The sequence below is a fragment of the Centropristis striata genome, chromosome 5, assembly GCF_030273125.1.
Source record: "Centropristis striata isolate RG_2023a ecotype Rhode Island chromosome 5, C.striata_1.0, whole genome shotgun sequence".
In the NCBI taxonomy this organism is placed as follows: domain Eukaryota; kingdom Metazoa; phylum Chordata; class Actinopteri; order Perciformes; family Serranidae; genus Centropristis; species Centropristis striata.
The window spans coordinates 6,373,818-6,387,909 of NC_081521.1; the positions used below are offsets into that span (position 1 = coordinate 6,373,818).

A 14,092-nucleotide genomic window follows, 5' to 3' on the forward strand; every position below is an offset into this window, starting at 1 on the left:
GAAACACATTTGATTTCTATTAGGGTTGTCACGATACTAAAAATTTCAACTCGATACCAATGCTCAGGAAAATATTCGATACTCGATACCATTTTCGATACCACAAGTATAAAAACAAAGACCCCAAAATTATTAGCAAGAAAAATGCAACATGTAAAAACGTACATAACCACGGGTTAAATATTTATAATAAAAAACAGTTGTGCAAAAAGAAACTGCAACTATGATGACAAGCTTCAGGTCTGAGGTAGTGCAAAAAATAAATAAATAAATACAATAAACAATAACAATTAGAACAATATTTCGAGGTTCTATGCTGTGCACAACATTAGGCAAGCTTGATAAGTCGACTTTTCTCTGCTTCATTCTGGGACTTCAAGAGAGAAAATAACACTTTTCAATCACCAACATTTATGTAAACGTATTAACTCTATGCTTATGTATACTGACGCTGTCTCAATTAACGTAATATGGGCATACTACGTGCCTTATTTATTTATTTACGTTGTTTATAATCATTAACGTATCAGTAATAGGTAAGTTTGGGATACAACGTTTTAGTATCGATACTTTTTTGAGTATCGATACTTTTGACAACCCTAAATTCTATAAATGGATGCTACTGCAATGCCGCTGAAAACAAGACAAAACTTTAAGCAGCTGGTGTTTCACAAAGCCACAAAGTTTCTGAGTTGTATCATATTGAGTCTGCAGGGGCAGTTTTTGAGATCAATGTGGAAAAAAAGCTCCGAGGTCAGAGTGAATTACTTCACTCCTACACCAGTGTGGGTGTGCATATCAGGGAGAGAAAAGGAAAAAAAAAGAATATTTGCAAATATTTACATAAGTCAACATGAAGAACAAAGTCCGAATAATATTTCAGTCAGAAAAAAGATTAAAATAACGCTCAAATTACTGCTTTCAACACTTGTGAACTGCTTTGTAGCAACTTTGGGTACCCATGCACCCTTCTTCTTCTCTTTGTCCTTCCTCTTCTTTATCTCCCTCTAACCTATACAAATTCATTCACACTCCTCACTTACATGCCCTTGGCGGTAAAAAAAAAAAAAAAACATAAAATGAAAGGTTTTTAGATAGAAAACACATTCGGTTAAAGTGTAAATCTTTTTTTCAGATATCCAATATTGAATTCAGTGTTTCACAGCAGCACAAAGGTTGTATGGAACTTCCAGTTGCCATGACAACACAAAATGCACTTGAAAATAGACTGTATGTATATGCATGGAAACGACAATGACTTCTCCTCTCATTGCACTGTACTCCTCCTCTGTTCTGCAAACTTCCATGTTCTCTCTGCTACTCTTCTCGCTGTCTTTGAAACTGGTTTGTGTCATGTTTTACAAGTGCCTGTCAGTGTTGTTTATGTATATCTTAAAACTAACACGCATTTTCTGTTTATGTAAAGCACAAAGTTTTTGTGGTAGGCAGACAGTAGTGTTCTTGATGCCTGATCAGAGTTGATATGGAGGCACATTTTTAGAGGTAGAAAGGTGGAAAAAAAATGCCTTCCCAGCTCATTTTATGATCTTTGTTTCTGTTTCTATCTGCACTTTTCCTGTCCCTCCTCTTTTCTGTCGTGTCCCCTCCTGGCTATGGCGGGGTGGTTGTCCACGTTCCAGGCCACTGCTCCAGTGAGTATCCCAGTGGGTCCTGAGCTGGCTGGGTTAGGCACTGGTATTGGGACCGGGCCTGGAATTGGGAACGACATCAGTGTGTCGTGGCAATCCCCTCCTGTCATTTTCAAAGGCGTCCCGGTGAGTGAGGCTTTGTCTCACGCCTTTTTATCTTAATGTTAACTTCTCTCCTGCTGTTTCCACTTGTTACCATTTTTTGTAGCTTTTTGTCACTCTTTTTGTTGTTCATCTTCCCTGCTTCTTAACCCATTTAGGCCTAAAACGCCTGGAAAAAATGCCTGTAAAACCCCTAGGTGATTTTAAAATAACCCCCTAAAACCTGAAGTTTTTCTGGAAATTCAACAGAAGTGTCAACGCTTCTACTAAATAACAGGTTTTTCAGCCTCTGTAGCAGTTAGAAATGAAATTCAAAAAGTATTTGAAAGCTTATACCTGTGGCTTTCATGAGAAGTTGAGTTTATTTGTCCAAACCTTCAATAAAGTTTTTTTAAAAATCAACATGTTGCATTGCGACACTTCCACCTGTATTCTGATGCATTTCATTGGCCAAGAGACCGAAAATAGGTGGGAAAAAATGACAAATACTACAAAACGACGTATCTGCTTTCCCGGCTTTAATGGTAGAATAACGCAACATCGCCCCTGGTTTTAACCCATAAGAACCCAGACCCAGTTATCCTTAAAGGATGTGTTCTATAAGTTGACCACATAAAACACATTTCTGATGTTTTAGAAGAAAAAAAATGCTACCCCCAAATGCCAAAGATCTGTGATCTGACATATGAACGTTACATTGGCCGTTTATGGTATTTATGTTTATGATATTTCTTGTTTTAAAATAGAAAAAAAATAGGCAAATTGGTGTCTCTGTAAGCAGAAAATGTGTCTTTTGCATCTACATAACATATATCAAAATTGTGACTTTAATTTGTTCAGTTCCCTATTAACGGTTTAGAATTGTTAAATGGGTTTAAACTTAGCCAAGTAACAAAAAATAAGCTTTTTAAAAATTAGCTACTTTTTCACATTTCTGTTCCCAGTCACAGTTACATTTTGGAGAAGTCACTTCCTGTTAAAGTCACATGACCACCACACCAGGGTGTTGAGTATACGTCACTTAGGGATTTAATGAGTTAATGTGAAGCATAAAGCTGAATATGGGAGATTATAGAAGATTTAAAGTGTTTGTTTCATGGGTGTCACCATGGGTTCTTATGGGTTAATGGTAGAAATGCCGTAATGCTTTCCCGGCTTAAATGGGTTAATACCAGCATCTTTTTATATACAGATAAATCAGCCTTTCTTTACACAACACAATCCATCTAGGGGTTCTATTCAAACATAAACCAGATAAAAACACACCAAACCAAATGTGCAAGTGTTACATTAATCTCTTACCAACCACCACACACCCTTTTTAGGGGTGGGGGACAGGGAATGTTCAGGGGTAGATAAAGTAATTGCAGCAATTTTTGGTCTGATGCCATTTGTTACACTTGAACAATTTATTTGCAGCAAGAGAAGAATCACAGTAAACACAGTAAACAGTCCTGCCACAGGTTGACCTATGATACAAAGAATTTCTTCCTGCCCGAAACAAATAAACACCTCTCAGCCCCAGAACAATTTAATTTTTGCAGCAAACTGCTTGGTGTGTTTTTCGACCTTGAGGAACACCACAAAAAAATACATGCTTGGTTACTGTCTACAAGAAACCTTGTGATATTTATGACATTTTTGAGATTTCTGTAAGAATTGCATTTTTCTGTGATTGGATGGTGAGCATTTCTGTCCTGAGAGACCCTTTTATGTCAGTATAACCATTGCATTCTCTGAATGTAGGCTCTTTAGTTTGTGGTTGTAAAGTTTCATGAGGCTGGTCACAACAGGACATTTAGTACAGTGAGGTCAAGTTTTAAAACAAACCTGTCACAACAATAAAATGGCTGCTACAAGGACTAACATCATCACACATTAATACAATTTAGCTTATTTATTTCACACGAGTCTCAACTTTCCAGTCATACCCAATTCATGCAGTTCATGTTTAGTGACCTCAGTATGCAGAAATATTAAATTACACAATTTTAGATGAGGCAAAAATAACACATTTATACAGCATGCAAAGACACAGACAGTGTAGAATTTTGGTTGTGTTGCAGAAAACTTTTAAACCATACATGCACCAACATCTTCAGCATACAAATGCAAAGTAATCACAATGCACATGTTATTTTGGTTCATGTATGTGCAGTAGCACAGTGTTTTTATGATTATTTTGAACAATACTACACTATTACCAGGATCAATGTGGTATTTTTAGGCATTTTCTGGCATTTTTGGACAAACTACAGTATAACCTTTTTTTGACACACATAGAAATATGGCAACTCCATTTACAGGAAGTATTTTACCTCCTCCATTTTTGGAGGGCTTCTCCAGTAACACATTCTCCTGTCTTATCTTGGTTGTGTTGCAGAAAACGTTTAACTTTTAAACCATACACACCATTATACCTTGATTGTTCCCCTTTTTTCTTGTAAGTTGATAACTCGATAACTTGCGCCAACATCTTCAGCATACGAATGCAAAGTAATCACAATGCACATGTTATTATGGTTCATGTATGTGCAGTAGCACTAAGTGAAAAAGCTGGGTGAAGGTGAATTCAGATCAGAGGTTATGGTGATCAATAATCACTGATCTCATTTCTCTGTAAGAGCTGTGCCAATCACAGTGATGCACGGCCACAATGGCCCAAAAAAAGAGAAAAAGAATAGACTTCCCCAGAGAATCATGATGTCTGGATGAAATAATGTGAACACCAAAGAGCACAAATCTGCAGCCTGAGGCAGATGGTGTTTTTTCTTTAGTTAATTAAAGTAGTTTAGGTCATATTTCCATATTTGTTCTAAAACTTTTGACCAGTAGTGTACATGCACACACACACACATACACACACACGCACACAAACACAAACACTCAGTGCACATATTGATTGACAGTGTACCGACATGGCAAGGATCCAGATGAGGAGAAATATTATGTGTCATATCGCTCTTTTTTAAATTTGATTTAATGAAAATGATGAAAAGGAATGAAAATGATGTGAAAGTTGAGGATTAAAAGCAGTGAAACTACTACAACAATACAGGTAAAAAATTTAAACTGCACTTTGTAACATCATCAGGGCCTCCAGTCGGCTGTTTCACAGGCTGGGGCCGTAATGGCTGCAGCAGCACTGTCATGAATCAGAGTGTGGGCTCCTGGGACAGCCAGGAGACAGTCAGAGGACCTGAGGGATCGAGGGGCCACATATTGTATCTTAAAGCACATCAGACGTCCTCCGGCACAGAACTGTTTAAAGATTTACAAACCAATAAAAGGGTCTTAAAATCAATAATAAAACTGACAGGCAACCACTGCGGGGACACAAAAAGCTTATGTAATGTGAACTCTCCTGGTTGTAGATAAAACATGTACAGATGAATTTTATATGAATTGATTTTGAACTGTGGCTTTTCCGGGTAGAACAGAAAGGATTGCGTCAGGATTGTGTAGCCAGCTAGTGATGAGAGTGCCCATTGATCTCTCAACAGTGTGAGCAGCAGCACTCTGGCAAAACTTTTTAAGTTACACAAAAAGCCTTATGTAAGCATATAAATTCAGATTATAGCATTTTTTTGGGACATTTTTGACATACTATAGGATAGTGTTTATTTTTGTTTTGTTTTTTTGGACCTACTTTAATATGGTGGGTTTTTATTTTTATTTTATTTTTTATTTTTTTGGATACAATTGCCATTATCAACAGACTATTCTATGGCGTTTTGGGCCATTTTTGGATGAAGTAAACTTTTTTTTAAAAAAACCTTTCTCGACATCCTATACCATGACAGTTTTTTAAATTTTTGTACATATTTATACTATTACCATGAAGAATGTGCTATTCTACTAAACTATGAGGGATTTTTGCCTTTTTTGACATACAATACTATGGCTGTTTGGTTTTTTTTGGACATACTATAATATGGTGTTTTTATGATTATTTTGAACAATACTACACTATTACCAGGATCAGTGTGGTATTTTTTAGGCATTTTTGGACAAACTACAGTATAACTTTTTTTGACATACTAGACTATGCTATATTTTTTTCTTTTAGAAATATGGCAACTCCATTTACAGGAAGTATTTTACCTCCATTTTTTGGAGGGCTTCACCAGTAACAAGTTATTCTGTCTTATCTTGGTTGTGTTGCAGAAAACTCTTAAACCATACATACCATTATATACCTTGATTGTTCCCTTTTTTTACTGTAAGTTGATTTGGATAAAAGCGTCTGCTAAATGTAAATGTATGAATTCAAAGTAATCATAATGCACATGTTATTTTGGTTCATGTATGTGCAGTAGCACTAAGTGAAAAAGCTGGGTGATGGTGAATTGAGTGATCAATAAATACACATCACTGATCTCATTGCTCTGTAAGAGCTGTGCCAATCACAGTGATGCACGGCCACAATGGCCCAAAAAAGAGAGAAAAAGAATAGACTTCCCCAGAGAATCATGATGTCTGGATGAAATACTGTGAACACCAAAGAGCACAAATCTGCAGCCTGAGGCAGATGGTGTTTTTTCTTTAGTTAATTAAAGTAGTTTTGGTCATATTTCCACTGTATTTCACAATATAAATGCTTAGCACATATCTTAAAATGTGACTCAGCTGCTCCTACTTCTACTCCGGTAAGCTGTTGGCAGGATGCCGAGTTAAAGGCAGCCCGAGGTGTATTTATTTTATTGTGGATGTGCACTTTATTCTGACAGGGACAGATTTAAGGTTGTATCTTTCTTTGTATCTGTCATGTAGAATGAAGAGAACTGCACTGCAAGTGTAATATTGAAACAAAGCCTTTTATGATGCTTTTCCACTTTTGCAGGGGCCTGTGACTCACGTCCGGACAGTCAGCATCGGGGAGAAACGGCAGCCAGCAGCCAGCACACACGCCACTGTTAACAAGAACCATGCTTTAATAACGCCGGCACCTAAATCAACTCCAGGAACCAGGTACGCAGCAGCCTGCAGTCTGTTTATCGTGTTTATGGAAGCTGATTAAATGAAGAAAGTGGGGAAGGTTTTGATTCAGCTACACTGCAAAAAAGGTGTGTCTAAAAACAAGATAAAAACACTAAATCTGAGGGAAATTATCTTGCTGCATGGACAGATAATTTCTTGACAAGATTTCTTAAATTAAGATTATTACATCTAGAAATAAGCATGTTGAACACTTAAAATCAGAAATTAACTCTTAAAACAAGATAAATTATCAAAATCTTCTAAATAATGCCCTGCTTAACCTGCTGCCCCCGCGACCCGTCCCCGATAAGCGGATGAGAATGGATGAATGGATCTTGGTAAGAAACAAAATATTGTCAGGTCACTCTGCTCGGGCCAGTTCATCGCTGCTTGCAGCTTTAATTTATCTTGTTTTAAGAGTTAATTTCTTATTTTAAGCATACAACATGCTTATTTCTAGATTGAATAATGTTAATTTAATAAATCTTGTCAAGTGAAATTATCTGTCCATGCAGCAAGATAATTCCCCTCAGATTTAGTGTTTTTATCTTGTTTTTAGACACCCCTTTTTTGCAGTGTATCTCCAGTTATTCTGAAATACAGGATTGGATTTAGGATAAAACATTTAATATTTCTTTCTTCTTCTGTCTGTCTTAATGTCATGCTTGTCTGATATTAGCTTCTTTCCCTTTGTGACTATGGTTTGAGTCTGAGTGGTTTGATAAATAGCAGGAGCCAGCCACAACAAGGACACTAAGTCCTGAGATGCTCTTTATGGTGCTGAATCATATCACATCAGATATCAGATCACATAAAAAAGTACAACCATGGTTGCATCAAATCACTGACCCCGTCAAAGATGGCTCCCCTGTATTGAATTACATTTATTTAGACTTGTTGAAAGGAGAGACCCGTGTCTTTGTGTGTGTGATGCACCTGACCCAACATGCACACGTACACATTTATGTGCCTTCCCATTGCACATATACGTGTGTTTTTATGCCCGTGTGGGCGTCTGGATGTCTGTGTGCATGTCCTTATGCTGTCACATCTGCTGTTACCAAGGAAACCCCGTGGGGAGGCAAAGAAGTGCCGAAAGGTGTACGGCATGGAGAAGAGAGACATGTGGTGCACAGCCTGTCGCTGGAAAAAAGCCTGTCAGAGATTCACCGACTAATCCAGTCCCCTTCCCGTTTCCGTGAGATGAGCTCTTCCTCAGTCGGAGTGACAGCTGTAGGTGGATTCTTCCACCGAGGAGACGAGGGGAGGTTTCTTCACGACGGAGCTCTCAGTGCTGTTTCCTCCAGCCCAGCAGGGGGTTCGCCTTCTCTCTATTCTGTTTCCAGACACAAAGACACAAAATAAAACCGGCGGGTAAAAGAAAAAGACAAAAAAAAAACAACTTTATGCAGGTTTGGAGACTTTTTCTAAGACTGAAACTCATGAAAAAGGAAAACATTTAAATTGGAACCTTCTGATTTGATTTTTTTTTGTTTCTTTTCAACTCAAGGCAATGTTTAAAGACTACAGATACGCTTTTTGGTATATTCTGTCGTTTATTATTGGAGCATCATGTTGTCTACTGCCTATTGGGTTGATCATTTTGGAGGTTTAAGGGTTAACACCTGGTTTGCTCAGTAAGACCTCTGTAGCATATCCGTTTCTCATTGTCACTGTTTAAGGGACTTCAAACGTACCAAAGGCAAAAAGCCTGTTCACTTACAACCAACAGTTTAGATGTAAGCTAAATCCTGAATCTAGCATTACTGTCTTCTGCAGCCTTATTGGATATCGACTTATGTCTAAGTACATATTGATCAATATCTCCTACCTGTTCATTGAGCAACTTCAGTACAGCCAGCTATACTTCTTGTAATTTTGCAAAGATGCACAAAACCCCAACACAAAAGTGGTACAAAAAGTTTCCTCTTGACTTTTCAAAAAAAAAAACATTTTTAGAGATGTACACAATATACAAAAATATCTGTTCTTCTCTAACCATGAACCCTAGAGATATGCACCTTGAAGAAATAAGTCTTTCTTATATAGAGTTTATTTTCAGCAGTGACTTGCTGAAGCAACTAGCAGTTGCACCGTGCAATCAGCAGGATTACAGCATTTAATAATGTCTTTCTTGCTCTGTGGTTTTCATTGTTATTAAGGGGAGTTGAGGCAGAAAGGCTCAGTTTTTTTCCTTTGACAGCTGATGTTCTTACATAAATTGTTTACCACAATGAATGATACATGAACTGCCCTTTGAAACTTTAACTTAAAGTCTGACTGATGTAACTTGTGCATGGTAAAAAAAAAAACAGAGATTGTAACCAATCATAAATCATTTAAATTATTTCTTGCAAATAGAGAGGGTACCCAATTTGTAGTCTTTGGAAAAACCAGCAACATTTATAGATGCCAAACTTCATGGGAACCAGGACTTTTCCTATGTTTTTAGTAGATGTTGTGTTAAATACTTCGAAATCATCTTTCACTCCAGTCGAACATTTGGAAATGAAACCGAAGAATCAAATCAAGTCAGTGCCGAGCAGCGGTGCAGGTGGTCGACTGTAAACTGATTGATACGGAAGGAAAGCAAAATATAAAAAAATGTAGAAAAGTAGTTTTACTTTTAAGAAGAGGCCTATAAAACTAAAAGAAAAAAAACAGGCCTGTTTTTCCAAGCTTTAGTTATATTAGTGGTAGATTTTTTTTTTGATTGTTAGATAGTTAGTTAGAAATTCACATACATGTTACATATTCACCTGTATTAACAAATGTCAGCAATGTTGGCCAATTTCCCTTTACTTTTAAAGCCCATTGTGTTACTTTTTTTGCATATCAATCTAAGAATATGGAAAAAAAAAAGCATTTAACCTTCCAGAGAAGCTTGGATTCTCTCTTGCAACACAGGAGTTTCACTACAAAAAGACAAATACCTTGAACTAAGTTAACTAGTTATTCTTTTGAGGTAACCAGCCTAAAACTGTACACCTGCATGGTCTTAATGAGACATGGGTAGACAGATGTTACTGGTGATAGTAATGATAATAGTAAAATAAAAAAATACACATCAGTAATCATAGTTAAGAATGTTTGAATAACTCCTACATTCAGAGATCCCCAGAAAAGAGATTAATTTTTAATTTTTTTCCCTCCTATCCCTTCGATCCCTGCTGGCATTTGAGCGAGAGGCGGGGTTCACCCTGGACAGGTCGCTGCATAATCAGAGGGCTGATAAATAGACACAGACACCTATTAATTTTCACATAGACACCTAGGAGCAGTGTAGACTTAATAATACCCCTCTTCTTTTAAAATAATTTTCATTCTGACACTTAAAAAATCTATACCATGCCATGTTGGTATAATTTTTTCAGCACAACCTCACCTATATGACTTTATATGAAATTATTTTTCTTCTTTGACTTACTTACTTATTTGGAATCCAAAAGAAACAAACAACAAAAACCAACACAAAATCTGATTTCGAAAATGATGGGGGTTTTTTTTACTCCCAAAACACAATTGTGCTTAATGAAGAATTTAAAGAAGAAATATAACATATTAGAACATCTAGTTATCTGTTTTTATACTAAATATATTTGACCTTATCCCCGTTTTTTACTTGGCCGATCATCATCAAACTAAAACTGACGTCGCTTCATTTTCACAAAGTAATGCGCTTTCATGGAATCCAGAAGGTTAACCTAACACCTGCACACTGCAAAAAAAGGTGTGTCTAAAAACAAGATAAAAACACAAAATATGAGGGAAATTATCTTGCTGCATGGACAGATAATTTCACTTGACAAGATTTCTGAAATTGAGATTAAATAAAGATTAAATAAGCATGTTAAACGCTTAAAATAAGAAATTAACTCTTAAAACAAGATAAATTAAAGCTTCAAGCAGCGATGAACTGGCAATGCAAATTATTTGTTTCTCACCAAGATAAAAAAAACTTTAGATTTAGAAGTGTTAGATAAATTATCTTGTTTTAAGAGGTAATTTATTATTTTAAGCGTTCAACATGCTTATTTCTAGATTTAACAATCTTAATTTAAGAAATCTTGTCAAGTGAAATTATCTGTCCATGCAGCAAGATCATTTCCCTCAGATTTAGTGTTTTTATCTTGTTTTTAGACACACCTTTTTTGCAGTGTGCATGTTTTGGGCTTTGGGAGGAAGCAAGAAAACCTGGAGAAACCCATGTTAAAACACCAACTCTAGAAAGTTTATAAGCGCAAAATGACAAAGTCGCCAACAAAGTCAAACCCTTTATCCTGAGAAAGAAGAAAAACTCTTCAAACAGCTATCTTTCTGTGCTGCTTTCACAGTCGTGGCAGCAGATTAGTATTTTTGAAAGAGATCTTGTGCTGTTTGTTAGTAGCTTTTTGAATGTAGATTCTGCTACGTGTCCTCTTCCCTCAAACGCTCCTGACACTGACCTGACCTGATTACCATAGCGATGGATGACAAACACACACATGCACAAACACAGTGGCTGTCCTCACCTATACGGGAACAGCACTGATGACTCATTATCACGTCTTTATAAAAGCTAGGAAGCAGTTATTTGACTGTTAATTGGTGCATTGAAGTAAAAAAAAACATTTAACACACGTTGTAATAATTCAGTTCCCATTATAAACCACAGCTTTGTTTTGATCCTGCCTGTAAATCGTTTATTCCAGTGGCATCCCAGATAAGCTTCCGGTCTCTTCCGGTCAGAAACTTCACAAAGTGCCAATGAAAAGAACATAAAAAAGGAAAAAAAAGGTATACTGACCTAATGAAATTGCACTACGTTGCACTGCGCAAAGACATGTTTTTATACATGGACGTTTTATATACACAAATTTTTTCGAGGGGGCGGGAGGGGTGTCGTCACTGCCCGGTTGAATAAATGGGGTGTCAGGGATACGGGGGTTGTGTAACCTCTGGGGTCCCCCATTATTAGCAAGTGATCTTGATAGGTAATGTCTTGCTCTCTGTGTCAGATTTATAGTTCTCAACATACTGGCTGTTTTAGGAGTGCGGTACTGGGAAGTACAGTGTGGTACTTAGGTAGTCAGTCACTTTGCCTTTCCTTGGAGGAGTGCCAAGGGCCGAAAGCTGCACCTGCCTTGTCTCAGTGATGGGAAAACACCAGTCTCAGTCTTGATAACAGATGCTTTTACAATGCGTCATTGCCTGGAGGATTTTTTTTTTTTTTCACAATATTCACAGACTTTTTATCCGTAAAGCCCATCTTTGTGCTTCCTTTCTTATTTACATTTTACTGAGCTGAGGTGTGTAGATACTGTTCTTAGTGCTGGATACCACTTTTAATTCTCTTTATCTCCGGTTCGGTTGTTGATGGAGTGTCAGCTGCAACCCATCAGGTCTCTCTCTCCATCCGAAGCACTTTTAGATTCCACCAGCAGGACGAGAGGCCGATGCTTTCTCCGGCAGTTGATGGGACTGTTGGCACTGGTCGAGCTAACGGCTTCCTGTGGTCGCCACTATTCCACCTTTCTTTTTTTCGAGTTGCACTAAACTGGCCCGAGACGATCAAGGCTCAAGTCGCATCACCAAGAGCTCGGCTTGTGTCATTTAGGCCAGAAAGAACTGTGGGTACAAAGTTGCTCTTGTAGATTTTATTGGTGATGATTTTTTTTTGTCACCTGTAAAATAGGAGCTGGAGATTGAAGTTGACTATTAATGGGAGTGCAGGGAAAGAGTTGATGGAGAGCAGACATGAGACAAGCAGTGACGATTTAGATGGATTTGCAGTTTCAGGGCTTTCTTGTACATATGCAACGTAAAGAGAACCGTGAGGCTTTTTTCATATATTGTTGTCGTTTTCTTTGTTGTTGTTGTTATCTTGTTATATGAAAAGTAAACTTTTTTACAGCATAGTTGCTCAGAATATTTTTCTTTCTTTTTTTAAAGTCGATCGAGAAGCTATAGTGAACATAACACGTAAAAGATTCAATGTATATTGTAGCTTAGAGGCAAAGGGGAGAAAAACAAAACCTGTTGAATGTAAAACACACAAAAACAAAAGTCTCTTTTTTTGTTGTTATATTTGCTGGCTTGTTCGTACTGCCTGTAGTGAACCAGTAGCGCTTCCTTTTTTTTGGTATCCAAATCTTTTAACACCCATAGCTGTCACCACACTGCTAAGTCATATCGAATCACGCAACCATGCAGTATTGCTTTACTATCTTACTTTGTGCAATGAGATGATTTATAATGGAACAAGAACTAACTTGCGCTTTTGGTGACATCTGGGCTACTCGCTCACACTGTTGCTGTTTGTCTTTCTCCCTGCCAAATAGTCATTTTTCTGAATATGTGTGGTTATTGTCGTCGTGGATGTTGTTTGTGGTTGTGACGTTAAGTTGTTGTTAGGCAGGATAACCTTCGAATTTGACCCTTGTGGGAATCTTTATCCTGCCCTGCACATTCCAACCGACAGCACGCTTTTAGTGTCTTCCACTTGTTTCCCAATAGACACATCCTTCCCATTTCCTTTTCACTACAGTGATTCTTCCCTGATCACCTTTTCCTCTTTCCATTTCCTGTTCTTGTGCTATCCAGCTTTACTGTGGTCCCACCCAAGCCTTTACCCAGTATATTAAGCTAAACTAAACCCTTGAAATGTGCATCAAAAAAAGCCTTCATTATTATTTCCACATGTCAACATGTATGTGCTGCTTTCTTGAATGTCAGTTTTCATTTGTGTGTAAACCAGCAGCAGCAAAAGCCAATAGATCTCCTTCCAAATCAAATGTAATGTAATGCATTGCAATGGCAGCTCCATTCAATTATCTGCTTCTTCTACCGTGCTCTCACTGTTCGTCCAAACTTTTACCCCTTTCGTTTGTCACATCTCTTATTCGATGACCATTTTTTTTCTCCTGTTGGGTTTTTACTGAGCCTTACACTGGCTGGTGTGAAAACTGACTTTTGCTTGTTTTTGTTTTCTCATTGATTGATTGATTGATTGATTGTCTGGTTGAGTTTGAGGTTTTGCATGTCTAGCATCGCTCATTTTTTTTTGTTCTATTTTTGTTAGGAGATACAACACTGAAGGGTTTTATGTGTTAGATATTCCCTTTCAGTAACTGATAACCCAAGGCTGATGTAGTTTGTTTTCCTCTTAATGTAAAAGATGCTCATTGCAACCTGACAAACACACACGCAGAGCGCAAATCGCTTTTGAGGGCAACGTGACGTCAGCCTCGGGTCTTCACTGGAGGGCGAGATTTTCTCCTGTGTGTGGGCTCGGCCTCTGGTCTTCATCAGCAGTCCCACGCACATGGAGGAAGCACTTTCTGAGGAGTGGTGCACTCAAGGAGTATTTGTGTGAATGTCAA

At 37.6% G+C, this 14,092-nt stretch overlaps 1 protein-coding gene across 2 annotated transcripts in view; it reads left to right on the forward strand.

Annotated features, from left to right (window-relative positions):
• Window positions 1–13,851, forward strand: part of slc2a4rg (SLC2A4 regulator) — a 55,114-nt gene extending 41,263 nt beyond the window's left edge. Inside the window, exons 7-9 of one of the 2 annotated variants that reach the window (XM_059332469.1) lie at window positions 1,641–1,775; window positions 6,595–6,722; window positions 7,797–13,851. In XM_059332469.1, the coding sequence (XP_059188452.1) occupies window positions 1,641–1,775; window positions 6,595–6,722; window positions 7,797–7,908 (375 nt within the window). In that variant the 3' untranslated portion in view covers window positions 7,909–13,851. The remainder of the gene's footprint in view (window positions 1–1,640; window positions 1,776–6,594; window positions 6,723–7,796) is intronic. The other variant, XM_059332468.1, reaches the window with a different exon arrangement.
• Window positions 13,852–14,092: the final 241 nt, after the last annotated feature.